General features: G+C 41.7%; 1 protein-coding gene and 1 long non-coding RNA gene across 3 annotated transcripts in view; both read left to right on the forward strand.

The window, feature by feature from the left end:
* The first annotated feature begins 3,189 nt into the window (after positions 1–3,189).
* On the forward strand, positions 3,190–11,359 carry pcdh18a (protocadherin 18a). Of its 2 annotated transcripts, none has more exons than XM_061246815.1 (4): positions 3,190–6,008; positions 6,483–6,571; positions 8,742–8,911; positions 10,132–11,359. In XM_061246815.1, exons 1-4 carry the CDS (start codon positions 3,528–3,530, stop codon positions 10,791–10,793), a joined length of 3,402 nt encoding a protein of 1,133 aa, XP_061102799.1. In that variant the 5' UTR covers positions 3,190–3,527; the 3' UTR covers positions 10,794–11,359. The 2 variants fall into 2 exon arrangements, with proteins under 2 accessions (XP_061102799.1, XP_061102800.1); XM_061246816.1 differs by having other exon boundaries at positions 6,516–6,571.
* A 791-nt stretch (positions 11,360–12,150) lies between these two features.
* Positions 12,151–15,376, forward strand: part of LOC133131440 (uncharacterized) — a 63,353-nt gene continuing 60,127 nt past the window's right edge. Inside the window, exon 1 of the long non-coding RNA XR_009709017.1 lies at positions 12,151–12,223. This is a non-coding gene — a long non-coding RNA (uncharacterized LOC133131440). The remainder of the gene's footprint in view (positions 12,224–15,376) is intronic.

Raw genomic sequence — 15,376 nt, forward strand, 5'->3', positions numbered from 1 at the left:
GCCAGCAGAAACTATGAACCATGCAGCAGTAGCACAACTAGCACAGCCGGGGCATGTTGGAATATTGCGTTCCAACATGCCCCCACCTGTTATAAATGTGTCAACCATAAAAAAATTTTATGTAACGGTGTATATTCCATGTGTACCATGCATTTGGTTCTATTTTACACTTGCAAAAACCTAAAAGTGATTGGTTGTTCCCCGGTCTCCCCTACTACTACTACTACTACTACTACTACTACTACTACTAATAATAATAATAATAACTATTATTATTATTATTATTATTATTATTATTATTATACTTATTATACATCTGAGCAATAAATAACAATAACAAACAAACAAATAAAGAAATAAGTAAACTACCATAGGCCTGTACTATGACAAAATAAGATCACCCAGACAGTTGAGCTTTAATAAACAATGATGCGAGTTGCAATTTGTGCCACATGCAAATGTTTTTTTTTTCAGTTTTATAATGTGAGACAGAGTCCAACACGTGTCATAAGGCAATAAACATCTCTTCTTACAGGGAAAAGTGAAAGTTGGACTGCCGATGAATAACAATGAGCACATTATTGCAGAGGGTGAGGGGCAGCGCGTTTGAAAGGCTTGGCCGAAGCCGAGATCCGCGGGAGCTAATTGGATGAATGAAAATGAGACACAGTGAGGCAGCAGATGCTCGCGTGCCTTCACAACTAGAGCCCCAGTGACTCATTCCTCTGACACAAACTTTTGAGCGATGTGCGGACTCCCTGTAGATGGGGTGAACCCCATCCCCACTATGGTCCACCTGCTACGATCTATTGTTTGGGGGTGAGAGATGGCGGGATGGTTGAGTCACCCATTTCAATGGCAAAGTTCAATGCGTCTGCATTCAGTAATTTTATGCATCATGCGCTGTGGCTACACCACACAGGCGGGTCATCTTGTCTTGATAGTTATAGAGTTATATTTTATAGTTGAACCTACGATAGCTGCAACCAAAATGTTCTGTTTTCTAAAATGTTTGTTTGGATGTTCACATTTGAATAAAATGCAATACAATTCAAGGCCACTTCCTAATAAATTATTTGGGTGACTTATATGCTCAAGAAGATATTTTCAAAGATAAAGAGGCCTATGCACCTGTCAATTTGTGATTATGTGTTATTTTTATTGACATTTCTGCAAGCTGTTGCATCTACGTTATGAGAGTTCAAACTCAACTTCAGTGTTTATCCTGCATTGTCGCCTATCCTTATTTCCAAGGATTTCAGTATGAGTGACAGGAGGTGAACGGAGGGTTCCTTTATGAAGGGGCCGTACCTAAATGTATTAAGCCTCCATCTGCTTCTAGGATTTGCAATCCTCTTTTTAATGTCTTTTTCTTTAGCAATGGATGGTAGCCTAATATTCCAAACCGTGCACACCGTGTTAAAATCCAAGAGTTCAACTTCTTTGTGGTGGGAATGTGATTAACCCCATAGTCCCTACAGCAGTAATTACATTATCGCTTTGTGTGCGCTCAAGGCTGTGGAAGCAAAACGTGACAGGATCAAACCACCAGCCCGTATCTAACTTCGTTAAGTTTCCAAAGAGTTCCTATAACCAGATTTCAGTGACCGCTCTAATCAACGTTTGCTGGTGTGAATTAACAAAAGCATCACAAACGTTTTCGGCATACGACTAAACAACACCTGCGTTGATATTGAGTTAATATTTAAACTATTGTTAATACGGCATCGTATAGACATTTATTTTAACGGAGCGGATGTTGTTGGCTTTGCTTTTGAGTATTTACTTCAAACACAACGGCACAGTTCAGCAGAGGTAGGCCTATATAGTCCATGTAAAGGATGGTTAAGTTTTATACATCCAATCCCTGGGTTCGGCTGTTGCCAGGAACGATTACCCAGCTCTATAACAGTAAGTTAAAGCAGGGCGCAACTGGAATTGTGTAACGTTTGACATGCCTTTTATAAAACGAAATATTGCAGATGAGAATTGATTTAAAATAAATAAGTTAGACGCAGATAAATATTTGGATGTTGTGTTTCACAAAACCGTCCAACAGCGTCCCCGTACCGTTTATTGCTACGCTATGGAACTGAATGAGTAGGCCTACATGTAGCTACAAAATCTTGATTATGAGACGAACGTGTGAGTGCAAAAAGAAGCTCAAACTATCAATCTAATGCAGTCTTAACTTCATTAGGCTATATGTCAATCGCTGTGTTCATCGCATCATTTTTTGGGGGGCGTTTTTAAACCAAGATTTACGCCAGATGGCCAATGGATTCCATGGTCCCAATTGCTGGCGCTTGCCCGCTACTCACATGGATGCTAATTCGGGGATCGGGAATCGTAAAGAACCCCAATGTAGTAAAACGGTATTATTCACGGGGACAGAGTGTTCATCAGCGTGACTCAGTGTGAAACACATTCATTAGAAGAGGATCCTTTCAGTATGATTAGCCACACTGCTTGATTCATATGAAGCGTATGCAAAGTAGATTAAAGATGCACGTGACAGTTTTGAGCAATAAAATGATTCTTGGGCCGAATAGATATAAATAGTAATGTGTGAGTGAGATAACAAGTGAATGTGAGTTTTCACTGAAGTCTATGACTTCACACTTTTTGGTAACGATGTACATTGTCGGCCATAATAATTTACGAGTGTGACTTCAGAAAATAAGACTGCAAGGGTTGGGTCCCACAAGTCTTTGTGGGAACAGTTTGTGACCGTTTTAAATAGCTCCACCCGTGCTGTTTAAATGTGAAAATAGACCTAGGCATAACACTAACATTAGCATTGAAATGTTGAAAATACATTGACGAATATAGTTCAGCCAAGCCCGTGTGTATCTGTGCTAGTCTACATCTAGAGTCGTGCCGGTTCCTCTGAAAAATCCCATCTCTGGTTAATGCATAATTAAAGGACAATGCAAACCTCGGGAATAAAAGTTTGTCCTGAGTTATTCGCGCAATCTATTGTTAAGGCACGCTCTAGCGAGAGTGAATCCAAAAGGCGGGGTTTGCGCCACTCGCTCTTTGTGAATCAATAGATGCTCTGTTTTGAGTGGTCATCGAGAGGCTACCAGAGCAGCTCTTGATTTGGGAAGTGTTTTGTCAGCGCCGAGGAAAAGCTGCAGTTTTAGTTTGGGGCGGGCTATTTGGGACAGCCAGTCTGCAGAGGCGCCACAGACGGAGTGTGAACTCAGCAGAGCGCACACAGCTTGTAGCCGTGCTTCACGCAAATGCACAAGTTGATGTGTGCAACAGATCAGTCTGAGAGAGCATCAGGCGAATTGAGTTCTAATGTTTTCACGTCAGTGAGTCGTCGTCAAATCCTGGACTTTTCCAGTTCATGTGATATCCGTAGTGATCATTTCACCACTGGAAATGCGCTGGAATCAATCACAAGGAAAATAACTTCAGAACTAACATCCAGGATTTGCTATGGTCAAGTTTTGAAAAGCAGCGCTTGAAACATTTTTGTGGATTTACTTTCACGGAGCTTACTGGAGATTTCCCCGAAAATGAATACTAGTAAAGGAAACGTTTTTTGCGGTTTTGTACAACTTGTTTTGGTTGTGTTTTTGACGCAATTCGTTTCAGGAAAGACATTGAAATATAAGGTATACGAAGAACAGAAGGTAGGCACTGTAATTGCAAGACTTAAAGAGGACGTTTCTGATGTTTTATCCAAACTGCCTAGTTCCATCTCTCTGCGCTTCCGAGCAATGCAAAGAGGGAGCACATCTTTTCTGTCAGTCCGGGAGCGAGATGGGGAAATTAGCATTGGAGCTAAAATCGACAGAGAGAAGCTGTGCGAGAAGAACCTCAATTGTTCCATCGAATTCGACGTAATTACACTCCCGACGGAGCACTTGCTATTGTTTCATGTAGAAGTGGAAGTGCTGGACATTAACGACAATTCACCACAGTTTTCACGTTCCATAATCCCAATTGAAATATCAGAAAGCGCTGCGGTGGGGACAAGGATTCCACTGGACAGCGCTACGGATCCAGACGTCGGTGAGAACTCCCTGCACACTTATTCTCTGACTCCAAACAACTTTTTCAAAATTGATATTCGCACAAGAACTGATGGGGCCAAGTACGCAGAGCTTGTTGTGCTCAGAGAGCTGGACAGGGAGGTGCAGTCCAGCTATGAACTCCAGCTAACGGCTTCGGACAAAGGCGTGCCTCCCAAGTCTGGTTCAACGCTTCTTAAAATTACTATATCAGATTCCAACGACAACAGCCCAGTTTTCGAAGAGCAATCGTACATTATCAATCTGCTTGAAAATTCACCATTGGGGTCTCTCCTTATTGATCTTAATGCAACGGATGCAGACGAGGGTACAAATGGCAAAATAGTGTACTCATTCAGTAGCCACGTCTCACCCAAAATTTTAGAGACATTTAGAATAAACTCAGAAAATGGTTATTTAACGCTTATTAAGGCAGTGGATTTTGAGACTACTGCTTCTTATGAGATTGATGTTCAGGCTCAAGACCTTGGACCCAATTCAATGCCAGCACACTGTAAAATTATCATTAAAGTGGTTGATGTGAACGATAACAGACCTGTAATCAGTATTAACTTAATGACGCAGGGGAAAGAAGAGGTGGCCTACATATCCGAGGCAGCCCCCGTAGACACATTTGTAGCTCTGGTGAGGGTTGAAGACATTGACTCAGGCTTAAATGGAGAGATTGTGTGCCGGCTTCATGGCCATGGACACTTCAAGCTTCAAAAGACTTATGAAAGAAACTACATGATCTTAACTAATGTTTCTTTAGACAGAGAAAGGAGGTCTGAATACAGTCTCACTGTAATAGCTGAGGACAGAGGCATTCCAAGTCTGTCCTCCATTAAGCATTTCACTGTCAAGGTTTCGGATGAGAATGACAATCCACCTCGTTTTGAGAAGAACAGGTATGAAATCTTCAAGTCTGAAAACAACTCTCCGGGGGCCTACCTCACATCAGTGGTTGCCAGTGACCCCGATTTGGGCTCAAACGGACAGGTCACCTACACCGTTTTGGAGAGCTTTGTTCATGGGAGCTCCATCTCAACCTACGTCACTATTGACCCCTCCAGCGGGGCCATCTACGCGCTCAGGTCCTTCGATCACGAGGATGTCAGCCGGATTGCCTTCGTTGTGCAAGCCAGGGACTCCGGGGACCCCCAACTTCAGAGCAATACGACCGTGGTGCTCACCGTTCTGGATGAGAACGACAACCCCCCGGTCATCGTCATACCGCAGCTGTGGAACCACTCGGCCGATGTACCCGTGTCAAAGTATGCGAGCGCAGGGGACCTGGTCACGGTCATTCGAGCTACAGACCGAGACACAGGGGTCAACGCCGAGCTCACCTGCTCCATCGTGACGGGTAACGAAGAGGGCTTCTTCACCATCGACCAACGGAAGTGTGAGATAAGGGCCAACACCAGCATGGAGGTGGTGCCGCGGGAACACATTGAACTCGCCATTTTAGTCCAAGATAAGGGGGCTACAAGGCTGAGCGCCAAAGCAGTTCTGAAGTGCACCCTTTACGAGACCATGGAGAGCCACAAGCAGCCCGTGCCTACCAGCAGCAGCTACCCAGCCCTTGATGTCTCCATGATCATCATCATATCCCTGGTAGCAATCTGCGCGGTCCTCTTGGTCATCATGGTAATGTTTGCTACCAGGTGTAACAGGGAAAAGAAGGACATGCGCTCCTACAACTGCAGAGTGGCTGAGTCCACATACCAGAACCACCCCAAGAAGCCCTCCCGGCAGATCCACAAGGGGGACATCACCCTGGTGCCCACAGTGAATGGCACCCTGCCGATCAGGGCCCACCACCGCTCCCCGTCATCTTCGCCCACCATGGAAAGAGGCCAGATGGGCAGCAGGCAGAGCCATCACAGCCGCCAATCTCTGAACAGCCTGGTTACAATATCCTCCAATCACATCGCAGATAACTTCTCCCTTGAGCTTGCTCATGCTACCCCACCAGTTGAGGTAAGGGACCAGCCCCCCCCCCCCCAATCTCACACTATACAAGATTCTTAAATCCTTTCTCGTTTGTGTGCACAGTTAGAGCTTATGAGTGTTGCTGCTTGTAGAAGGTGTCTGTGGAAATCCTTCTCAGGCCTCCATCAGACCCAAAGAAGAAAGGCTCTGATGTAGACCTCAAAATATGGTCAAAAAGAGAAAAAGACTGCCTTAATTTAATTGTGTAGACGCTTTGTGTATCTGGTCATGTAGCCCCTTTTTGTGTTGCTATGATTTATTTTTGCATTTGCAATGTACGCTTAAGCCTACTTCATTTCAGCATTGTTTTGAGTCATTGGTAGCCTTCACTGTATTCATTCCTCACTGTCTGTGTGCATAACCTTGTTCATTCACAAACCTCATGTTCATTCATTTGTCTCCATGGTCCCATCCATTAGTATTCATTTTTATTTTTTATTTATTCATTCTTTTTGATTATAGCAAGTCTCACAGCTTCTGTCCATGCTTCATCAGGGCCAGTACCAGCCAAGGCCAAGTTTCCGTGGGAATAAATACTCGAGGAGCTACAGGTAATTTAACGCTGTAAAATGCCATGTGTTTAATTGAATTGCGTGTCAGAGCACCACCGCTCGACCCTGGCCCTGGTACCTGCAGGCTTTCAGTCCAGGGAGACGGATAACCGCCAGACCCTGCTGCTGATTGCCTTGACTGAACTAGTTTGCTCTTCTCTTTCAGCCTTGTGTGTGTTATTGGTTTTCTGGGGTGCTGGGCAGCCTGCTGCATTGTAATCCTTGAGGGCAGCAGTTGGGAATTGCTGTATAGTTTGCCTGCTTTAGGGAGCTTGCTCTGCCATCTCAGTGAGTGTTGTTAAACATAAAATTGTTTTTTCTAAGATACGTCATTAGTGGAAGGCACCACAGGCTGTGGAGGCCATCTCACAAAGTCAAAAGCTTTAACAGAAAAGTGCTGCCATTATTAGATCATTTAACCCGGAAGAGTAGGTTTTGTGGAATGTTTTCTTTCTTCAGAATTCTATGTCAGTGTTCAAGAACTCCATTGCTTTCAGTTACCAGTAGTGATTTTTACATCTGCATTGGAATGTTCAGTGAAGGACATGAACATTCCAAACAGGACTGAACTATGAGCAAAATGCGAATGCTGTTGGTGACATAGCCATTTCACTCTCATTTAAGGGATATTGCATGTCAGCATGAATTTTTCAAACCAATGTATAATTGACAGCATACATGGGAACAAATTGTCATCATGTGCTGCAAGAAATGACATACATGATGGAATCTGCTGTCCTTAGAATATGTTCCAAATCCGTTCGTTTATGGTTTTTCTTTAAGCAAATAAATAGACTACAACCATAACTGATCAGTTAGACTAAGGGCTGGACTGAATCGCCATTTGCCCTTAAGTTTTCAAGGCACTGAAAATGTTGACCACTGAAAACTGTTAGATTGAACACCAAATGTTGAATCCAGACCTGAATCTTAACCTTTTTATTTATCAACTTTGATAATGGATTGTGTAATAAAGAAGGGATAATGACTAGTGCAATCAAGGTGTGATAATGGATAGTACAATACAGGTGTGATAATGGATTATGTAATGAAGGCGGGATAATGAATAGTACAATAAATGTGTGATAATGGATAGTACAATAATGGTGTGCTAATGGGTTAAGGTCTGATTATGGATTGTACAATAGAGGTGTGATAATGAATAGGTAAATGAAGGTGCGATAATGGACAGTACAATAGAGGTGTGATAATGGATAGTATAATAAAGGTGTGATAATGGATAGTACAATAGAGGTGTGATAATGGATAGTATAAGGAAGGTGTGATAATGGATAGTACAATAGAGGTGTGATAATGGATAGTAGAAGGAAGGTGTGATAATGGATAAAGGGCTAATAATGGATAGTATAATAAAGGTGTGATAATGGATAGTACAATAGAGGTGTGATAATGGATAGTATAAGGAAGGTGTGATAATGGATAGTACAATAGCGGTGTGATAATGGATAGTATAAGGAAGTTGTGATAATGGATAGTATAAGGAAGTTGTGATAATGGATAGTACAATAGAGGTGTGATAATGGATAGTAGAAGGAAGGTGTGATAATGGATAAAGGGCTAATAATGGATAGTATAATAAAGGTGTGATAATGGATAGTACAATAGAGGTGTGATAATGGATAGTATAAGGAAGGTGTGATAATGGATAGTACAATAGCGGTGTGATAATGGATAGTATAAGGAAGTTGTGATAATGGATAGTATAAGGAAGTTGTGATAATGGATAGTATAATAAAGGTGTGATAATGGATAGTACAATAGAGGTGTGATAATGGATAGTAGAAGGAAGGTGTGATAATGGATAAAGGGATAATAATGGATAGTATAATAAAGGTGTGATAATGGATAGTACAATAGAGGTGTGATAATGGATAAAGGTCTAATAATGGATAGTAGAATGAAGGTATGATGATGGAAAAATGTGTCATAATGGGTGTGCAGTAAAGGTGTGATAATGGATAGTATAATCATTGATGCGGTAATGGATAGTACAGTAGAGGTGTTGTAATGGGACAATGTGTGATAATGGGTATGCAGTGAAGGTGTGATAATGGGGAAAGGTGTGATAATGGGTGTGATAATAGGAAAAGGTGTTATATTGGGCAAGCAGTAAAGGTGTGCTATGTATTTCTCCCCCCCCCCCCCCCAGATACGCCCTCCAAGATATGGACAAATTCAGCCTAAAGGACAGTGGCAGAGGGGACAGTGAGGCGGGGGACAGTGACTATGATTTAGGGAGGGACTCTCCCATTGACAGACTGTTGGGCGAAGGCTTTAGTGAGCTTTACCTCACAGATGGGCATCACAGGCTTCACCCAAGTAAGTACACTCTCAGATACCCCCATCACAGCTGTGACTGCTTTCTTCCTGACCTTGTATCAACCCAATATGCACTCAGAAGCTTCAATTTCAGGATTACGGATTCAAAGTGTAAAATATGCATTCAAAATCCGCCTCCGTCTCAGAATATTGATGTTTTTTTCCTTCACAGAGAGATAAACCCAGAGCCAGTCCGCGGGTGCTTATCAGTAAATTAGTATGATTATGGGAAAAAAGTCTGTTTTTTTACTTTGAGACGATGAGCCTTCATCTTAAATAGTTTTTTTAGAGCCGATACAGATGCAGTTTTGAATTAGTATCTGCCATTTGAAATGCAGTTTGCAAATGAACTGCTTTAATCTTATTTTTAACCCCTTGTAGAGTTGGCTTTTTGGAATGTTTTTTATTTTTCAAAACTCAAAAGTCCACTGCTTTCCATTACCTGTCGTGATTGTTACATCAGCATTAGAATGTTCAGTTAAGAACATTCTAATCACACACTTATGGTCTGACACCTTAAAAGGTTAAAGGACTTCTGGCACCTGGAGTCAGTTTAATTTCATCTTTTAAGTGCTCAGATTTTTCTTCATTTCTGAGTGGAATAATCATTGACCACTCTGCACGTTGATGCATTCTTTAAAATGTCCCAGAATATGACTGTATAATGTATAACTTATCATGAATATTAAAATGAATATCAAATAAGTTCCCTTATACTTGATTTGTGAGATTAACTCTTAGGCGATTTCTTTTAATATTGAATACACAATTGTCTACGTTGAAAGGAGAGTCAAGGGATTTGTTCTTTAAAACATATACATCCTTCCAGATAAATTATCTGTAACTGAAAATAGCTTTGAAAGCATTGAACACCAACTTTAGAACACACAGTTCTCTACCACAGGAATAGGAAACATTGGCTACATTATGATTGATCGCATTTTCATTAAAATGTTGAGCACGTCCCCCATGCCATCGTTGCCCGCACATATAAAAACAGTATTTGTGCCTGTCAGTCATCTATATGCATTTCCAGTTAGGGTGACTGACAGCTTGAGACTTTCAAGTCTGAACTGAGGAAAATTCACAGTAATTGCTCTCAGCGCTACTCAGTGATTCCTCCAGAGGTTTCATTTTAAAGTTGGCTGTTTCTATTCATCCTGTTGTGAGGCGGATAACAAAGCCTTAATGTGCTTGTGTGCCTTCCGTGCCCCCTCCAGCGATGAAGCTGTGTACGGACGAATGCCGGGTCCTGGGGCACTCGGACCAGTGCTGGATGCCCCCCTTGCCCTCGCCCGCCTCCTCAGACTACAGGAACAACATGTTCATCCCCGGGGAGGACAGCCAGCAGCCCTCGCTGGAGGACGACCAGCAGTCTGTGGATTCCGGCGAGCGGAAGAAGAGCTTTTCCACGTTCGGGAAAGAACCCGGCGGCGAGGAGGGGGTCGGCGACCTGGGCAGTGACGCCTCCCTCCTCTCCGAAATGAACAGCGTCTTCCAACGCCTCCTCCCGCCCTTGTCCAACGGATACGCAGAGACGTGCAAGGAGCCAGAGCGGAACAGCTCCCTGGAGCGCCGGAAGGGCCACCTGCCCGGGAAGTCCAGCACGTACCCCCAAGGGGTGGCAGCCTGGGCAGCGAACACCCACTTCCAGAACCCGGGGAGCAGCATGGGGCTGCCCCAGCCCAACCACGTGGGCATGCAGGCCCCCCTCCGGTGGCTCCCGGCCATGGAGGAGATCCCCGAGAACTATGAGGAGGACGAGTTTGATGTCCTCGGCCACCTCCAGGTCAGCCGCAGTGACAGCAGGCATGAAATCATGGACGCCAGCGAGCTGGTCGCAGAGATCAACAAACTCTTGCAAGATGTCCGGCAGAGCTAGACAAGCAAAGGGACCCTGTTCTTTTCCATATTTATGGGAGTAGACTAAACAAAGAACTGCGCTCACCGTTCCGTTGCATTTATAATGTGAATGTGTCTGTGAATGCTAACGATTCAAATATGTTGTATTTTATTGTTCGGTACAGTGTACACAAAGTGAGTGTAATGATCTTTGTATTTTAAAAATACATTTGTACTCTTTATATTTATATATAAATGTGTGTGTGTGTGTGTGTGTGTGTGTGTGTGTGTGTGTGAGAGAGAGAGAGAGAGAGCGAGATAGGGAGAGAGAATGTGTGTGCAAAATTAATCAAAGAAAAATCTATTTTTATACTCAAAGTGCATGTTGTAAAAAATGTTTTTTGACAATGTCTGAAAAAAGTGTTACTGTAAATAAAAAGTATGTAATGGGCATGATTATTTGGTTTGGGATGTAGGTGGGAACAACAGAAACATTTGGACATAACCTGAAAGTATTACTTTTGTATTTGTAATCTGGAATGTTTTCTGAGTAACAGAAAATAAAGAAGGGATCAGCTGAATGCTAATATTCCATCCTGAATGATATTTGAGGTTCTCTTTTTCTCTTTTCAAGCATTTTTTTCATAGGTTGTCCATAGGTACTGGTGACTGATATAATATTCCACCTACACCGTAACTATTCACAGTGAGGGGTCTTTGTGTTCTACATTATAACATTTCTTTTGAGAGAGAGAGCAAGGTGTATATTTATATTCCTTTTAATCTGCATTTTGTGTTCCAATAGATTAAGCTTCGTTTGAACTTTGAACAAGCTGTCAATTCTCTTAGAGCGCCCCCTGCTGTTCAGAGTAGAAAATAACTTCAGTTAAAAAAATATATATATATAAATATCTGATATATGGGAAGACAAGTGAATATTTTGAATGTCCTTCATGTCCTTCATGTTAACTTTTTCGTTAGCACCCTACTACTATACTACAAAATGGCATGACAAGAAACAAACATAACTGTTGATATTCAAATTTCATTAAATTATTGAACAGTATAGCATTTCTATTTATTTTAGCCTGTTTTATTTACAGATCAAAACCTATTAGTAAATATAACTATTGATAAGTATGTATAGGTATAGATTAGTAGAAGGCCTATACAATCGGCTACCAGATGAGTAGAGCATTGCGAATAAAAACATGTGAAAATGACCCGAACACAGACACACCGAACACTTTATATTCTTGGTATGCTTTATGTGCATACCGTTTACGGAAGCTCAGCAGTTTATTTAAGTAGAGTAACTAGAATAGTTAAACTGGCACAATTCACTCCAAGCTTTGCAAATAGGCATTTCGTAGCGTGGTTCAGAGACCTCTAGGGATCACTGCTAGGAATTGCACAACTCAAGCAAAGACATTCGAGGGAACAAGGAGTCGACTCAAATGAGCTTTTGAGGTATGTTCGGTAAAATGCTCAACACGATTCCTTGTGTCATTGTGTACAAATGTGAAAAGAGGCTGTTAAGCTTGGCTTGGAGAAAATAGGCTTGAGAGCTAAACGACGTAGGCTAATTTAGGCACATTTCCATATTTGTGTTGCTAATGCAGTACAAAGTGTTCAGCATTAATCCAATTATAACATTGTTTACATGAGTCCACACAGATCAAACATGCTACTTCTGTCAGAGCTTAGTTAAACGCTGGACATGTTATTGTGTACAAGTTTGAGGTATTTGATGTTTCCCGTATTTATTTAGGTTGCTTATCTGCCACAGTTGCGTGTTTTTAATTCTCTGAGACTGCTTGTGATTCTGTTTTTAAAGTGGGAGGAAAAATTGAGGCACGCTGACTGTTCGGGGTGTCCGGAGATTGATTAAGACGTTAGCACAACACCGATGTATACGTATTTCTGAATAATATGATACATAGCGACAGACACGTCCACTGTCTGCCCTTGTTGGTCCTCGGCGTGGTGCTCCCACACGCGGCGTACTGCGAATGGAGACTATTAAAACGGGATGACGGATGCTTGGGGAGAAAGTGAGTCAGATGCGTGGGATTGCAGCCGGTGCGGTGCATTGTAGGAAGAGCTTTTTGGGAAAAACACTGCTATTCCCAGGGCACCTGTTCTGGGGAGCATAGCGTGTCATCAGGTCTGTTGCGGCGTTTCTGTAACGGTTTCTCTCAGATTCAGAAACCGACCAACCGTGTCCTTTCACTGTATAATGGCAATCTTTCAATCTTTACATTTTTATGTAACAAGAAAAATAACAGTACAATAATCACATAGTAATTCCTGAATCACAGGAAGACGTGGGCAACAGGTCTTAATAATTAATAGTTGACTTACTGTCGAATAAAAAATAAAAAAAAACAGACCGATTAAACTTGGTTAGCACAGTGGATTGTGTTCACAGGAAGGACACAGTGTTATAGTACTTATTTTCTATGGCCAAAAATCAAGTAATACGTACAAATACGTAGTTAAATCTGTCCATGGTGCCTCATCTCATCAAGCTTTGTTATTCTTGTAGGCTCTGATGGGGAAACTGTCCTTTATGCAAAATAATGTCCAAACCTAGAAAAGATTAAGAGCAGACATTCAAATAACGATTCACAGACTCTTGCTAAATAAAATAATGTGCGCTTACAACAAAAAATAGAAATGTCACACAACTGGAAATTCAATATTTGCAGTTTCCACAGTATGGTATATCCCTCCCCTGCCCACCTTTTCAAGTCATGCTTTTTAGCCTCTGGTTCAGTCTTGCTTCTTGTTTTAGAACACTTTTAAGTATTTGCTCTTGTGCTGAAGAAAAGGCCCATTCAAAAGCGGAGGAGAATCTGCAGAGCACTCTGGAGACTGCAGTAAAACAACACTAAACTTCTGCTACCATTTACTCAACCTTTTGAGAAAAAAAAAATCTAGATGATGGAGGAAAAACAGCTTAAAATATTGAGTTCTTACCATAAAATGCTACTGGAGGAAACTGAGAAAAGCAAACAAGCATGCTCTAGTGAGATGTTTCTTACAATTATTTTACTGACAATAAAATGTATATGACTTGTGGGGAAGATTATGCAAAACAATTTATTGAACAAGACAGAGCTTCTATTCATACTATATGGATTTAACAACAACAATGACAACAGCAGTTTTTTGTAAGCCTATTATTTTGCCTATGCCTCGGAATATATACTTTTTCTTCTTATTTCGCAGCCTCATAATGGCTTCCTTGACTTTCATTGGCACAACTGTGGTCCTCATGTTGACAAATGGCAATAACCGAAACTAGATACTGAACGCTTTCTTATACATGCACCAAGGAACTGATTGAATACATCTGACTAATCAGAAGTAGCTGAGGAGTCAACTGTCACTAACTTTTTTTTAATGTATGGTCTGCAATTTAACCTAATTATTCATTGTTTAATTTAAAATCCAATGGGCTGGATTAGAGAGACAAAAGAACATGCGTTGTACTATTGTCAAAGTAGTACAACCTTGTGTTAATGCCACTGTTAATGTACATTGGAAATTGTATTAACAGTGCATGTAATATTACTGTCATACCAACATACTTGTATTATTGGCACCTCTGAAACTAATATCCTTTCGTTTCCTCTTAACCTAGCCTATTTATGTAGACTACTTGCATTAGTGGACTAGACCCAATAAAATTAATTACATTACATTACATTAATGGCATTTGGCAGACGGTCTTATCCAGAGCGACGTACAACAAAGTGCATACCCATAACCAGGGATAAGTGCGCTGAAAGACCCTAGAGGGAAGTACAATTTCAACTGCTACCTGTACAACAACGATAAGGACCTGGGCCTATTTGATTATTATTATTATTTTTTTTAACAAACAAATAAACAAGCAACAAAGCAAAAGTGACCAAACTTAACTAGCCAAACACTGCTTACCTAGCCAAACTAAAAATACCGATACACAAAAAAGTAAATCACAGAAAGACAACAATTAAGGTTCACAGGGAGGTAGGGAGGGACGGGGAGAGGTGCTGCTTGAAGAGGTGTGTCTTCAGTTTGCGCTTGAAGGTGGGAAGAGATTCTACAGTTCTGACCTCAACGGGGAGTTCATTCCACCGCCGTGGAGCCGGAACAGACAGTAGTCGTGAGCGTGAGGTGGAGGTTTGGAGAGCGGGAGGTGCCAAGTGGCCTGTGGAGGCTGAAGAAAGAGGTCTGGCAGGGGTGTATGGTGTAATTAGTATTATGAACACTTTTCAACAAGCATAATATACAGTGCCCTCCATAATGTTTGGGACAAAGATCCATAATTTATTGATTTGCCTCTGTACTCTCTGTACTTATTTGTAATAAAAAATCACATGTGGCTTCATTGTCCACATTTTCAGATTTTAATAAAGGGCATTTTTATACATTTTGGTTTCACCATGTAGAAATTGCAGCAGTGTTTATACATAGTCCCCACATTTCAGGGCACCATAATGTTTGGGACACAGCAATGTTATGTAAATGAAAGTAGTCATGTTAGTATTCGGCGGCACGGATGGTGCAGTGGGTAGCACTGCCGCCTCACAGCAAGGAGGTCCTGGGTTCGAATCCCCGTCGGCCGGGGCC

This window comes from Conger conger, chromosome 6, assembly GCF_963514075.1.
Source record: "Conger conger chromosome 6, fConCon1.1, whole genome shotgun sequence".
Lineage (NCBI taxonomy): Eukaryota > Metazoa > Chordata > Actinopteri > Anguilliformes > Congridae > Conger > Conger conger.

Excerpts from the sequence above, each read along its gene's own strand:
- pcdh18a (XM_061246815.1), top strand. The coding sequence starts at position 3,528 with ATGAATACTAGTAAAGGAAACGTTTTTTGCGGTTTTGTACAACTTGTT. Across the intron at positions 6,009-6,482 it reads ATGCTACCCCACCAGTTGAG|CAAGTCTCACAGCTTCTGTC; the intron begins GTAAGGGACCAG and ends TTTTGATTATAG. Across the intron at positions 6,572-8,741 it reads AAATACTCGAGGAGCTACAG|ATACGCCCTCCAAGATATGG; the intron begins GTAATTTAACGC and ends CCCCCCCCCCAG.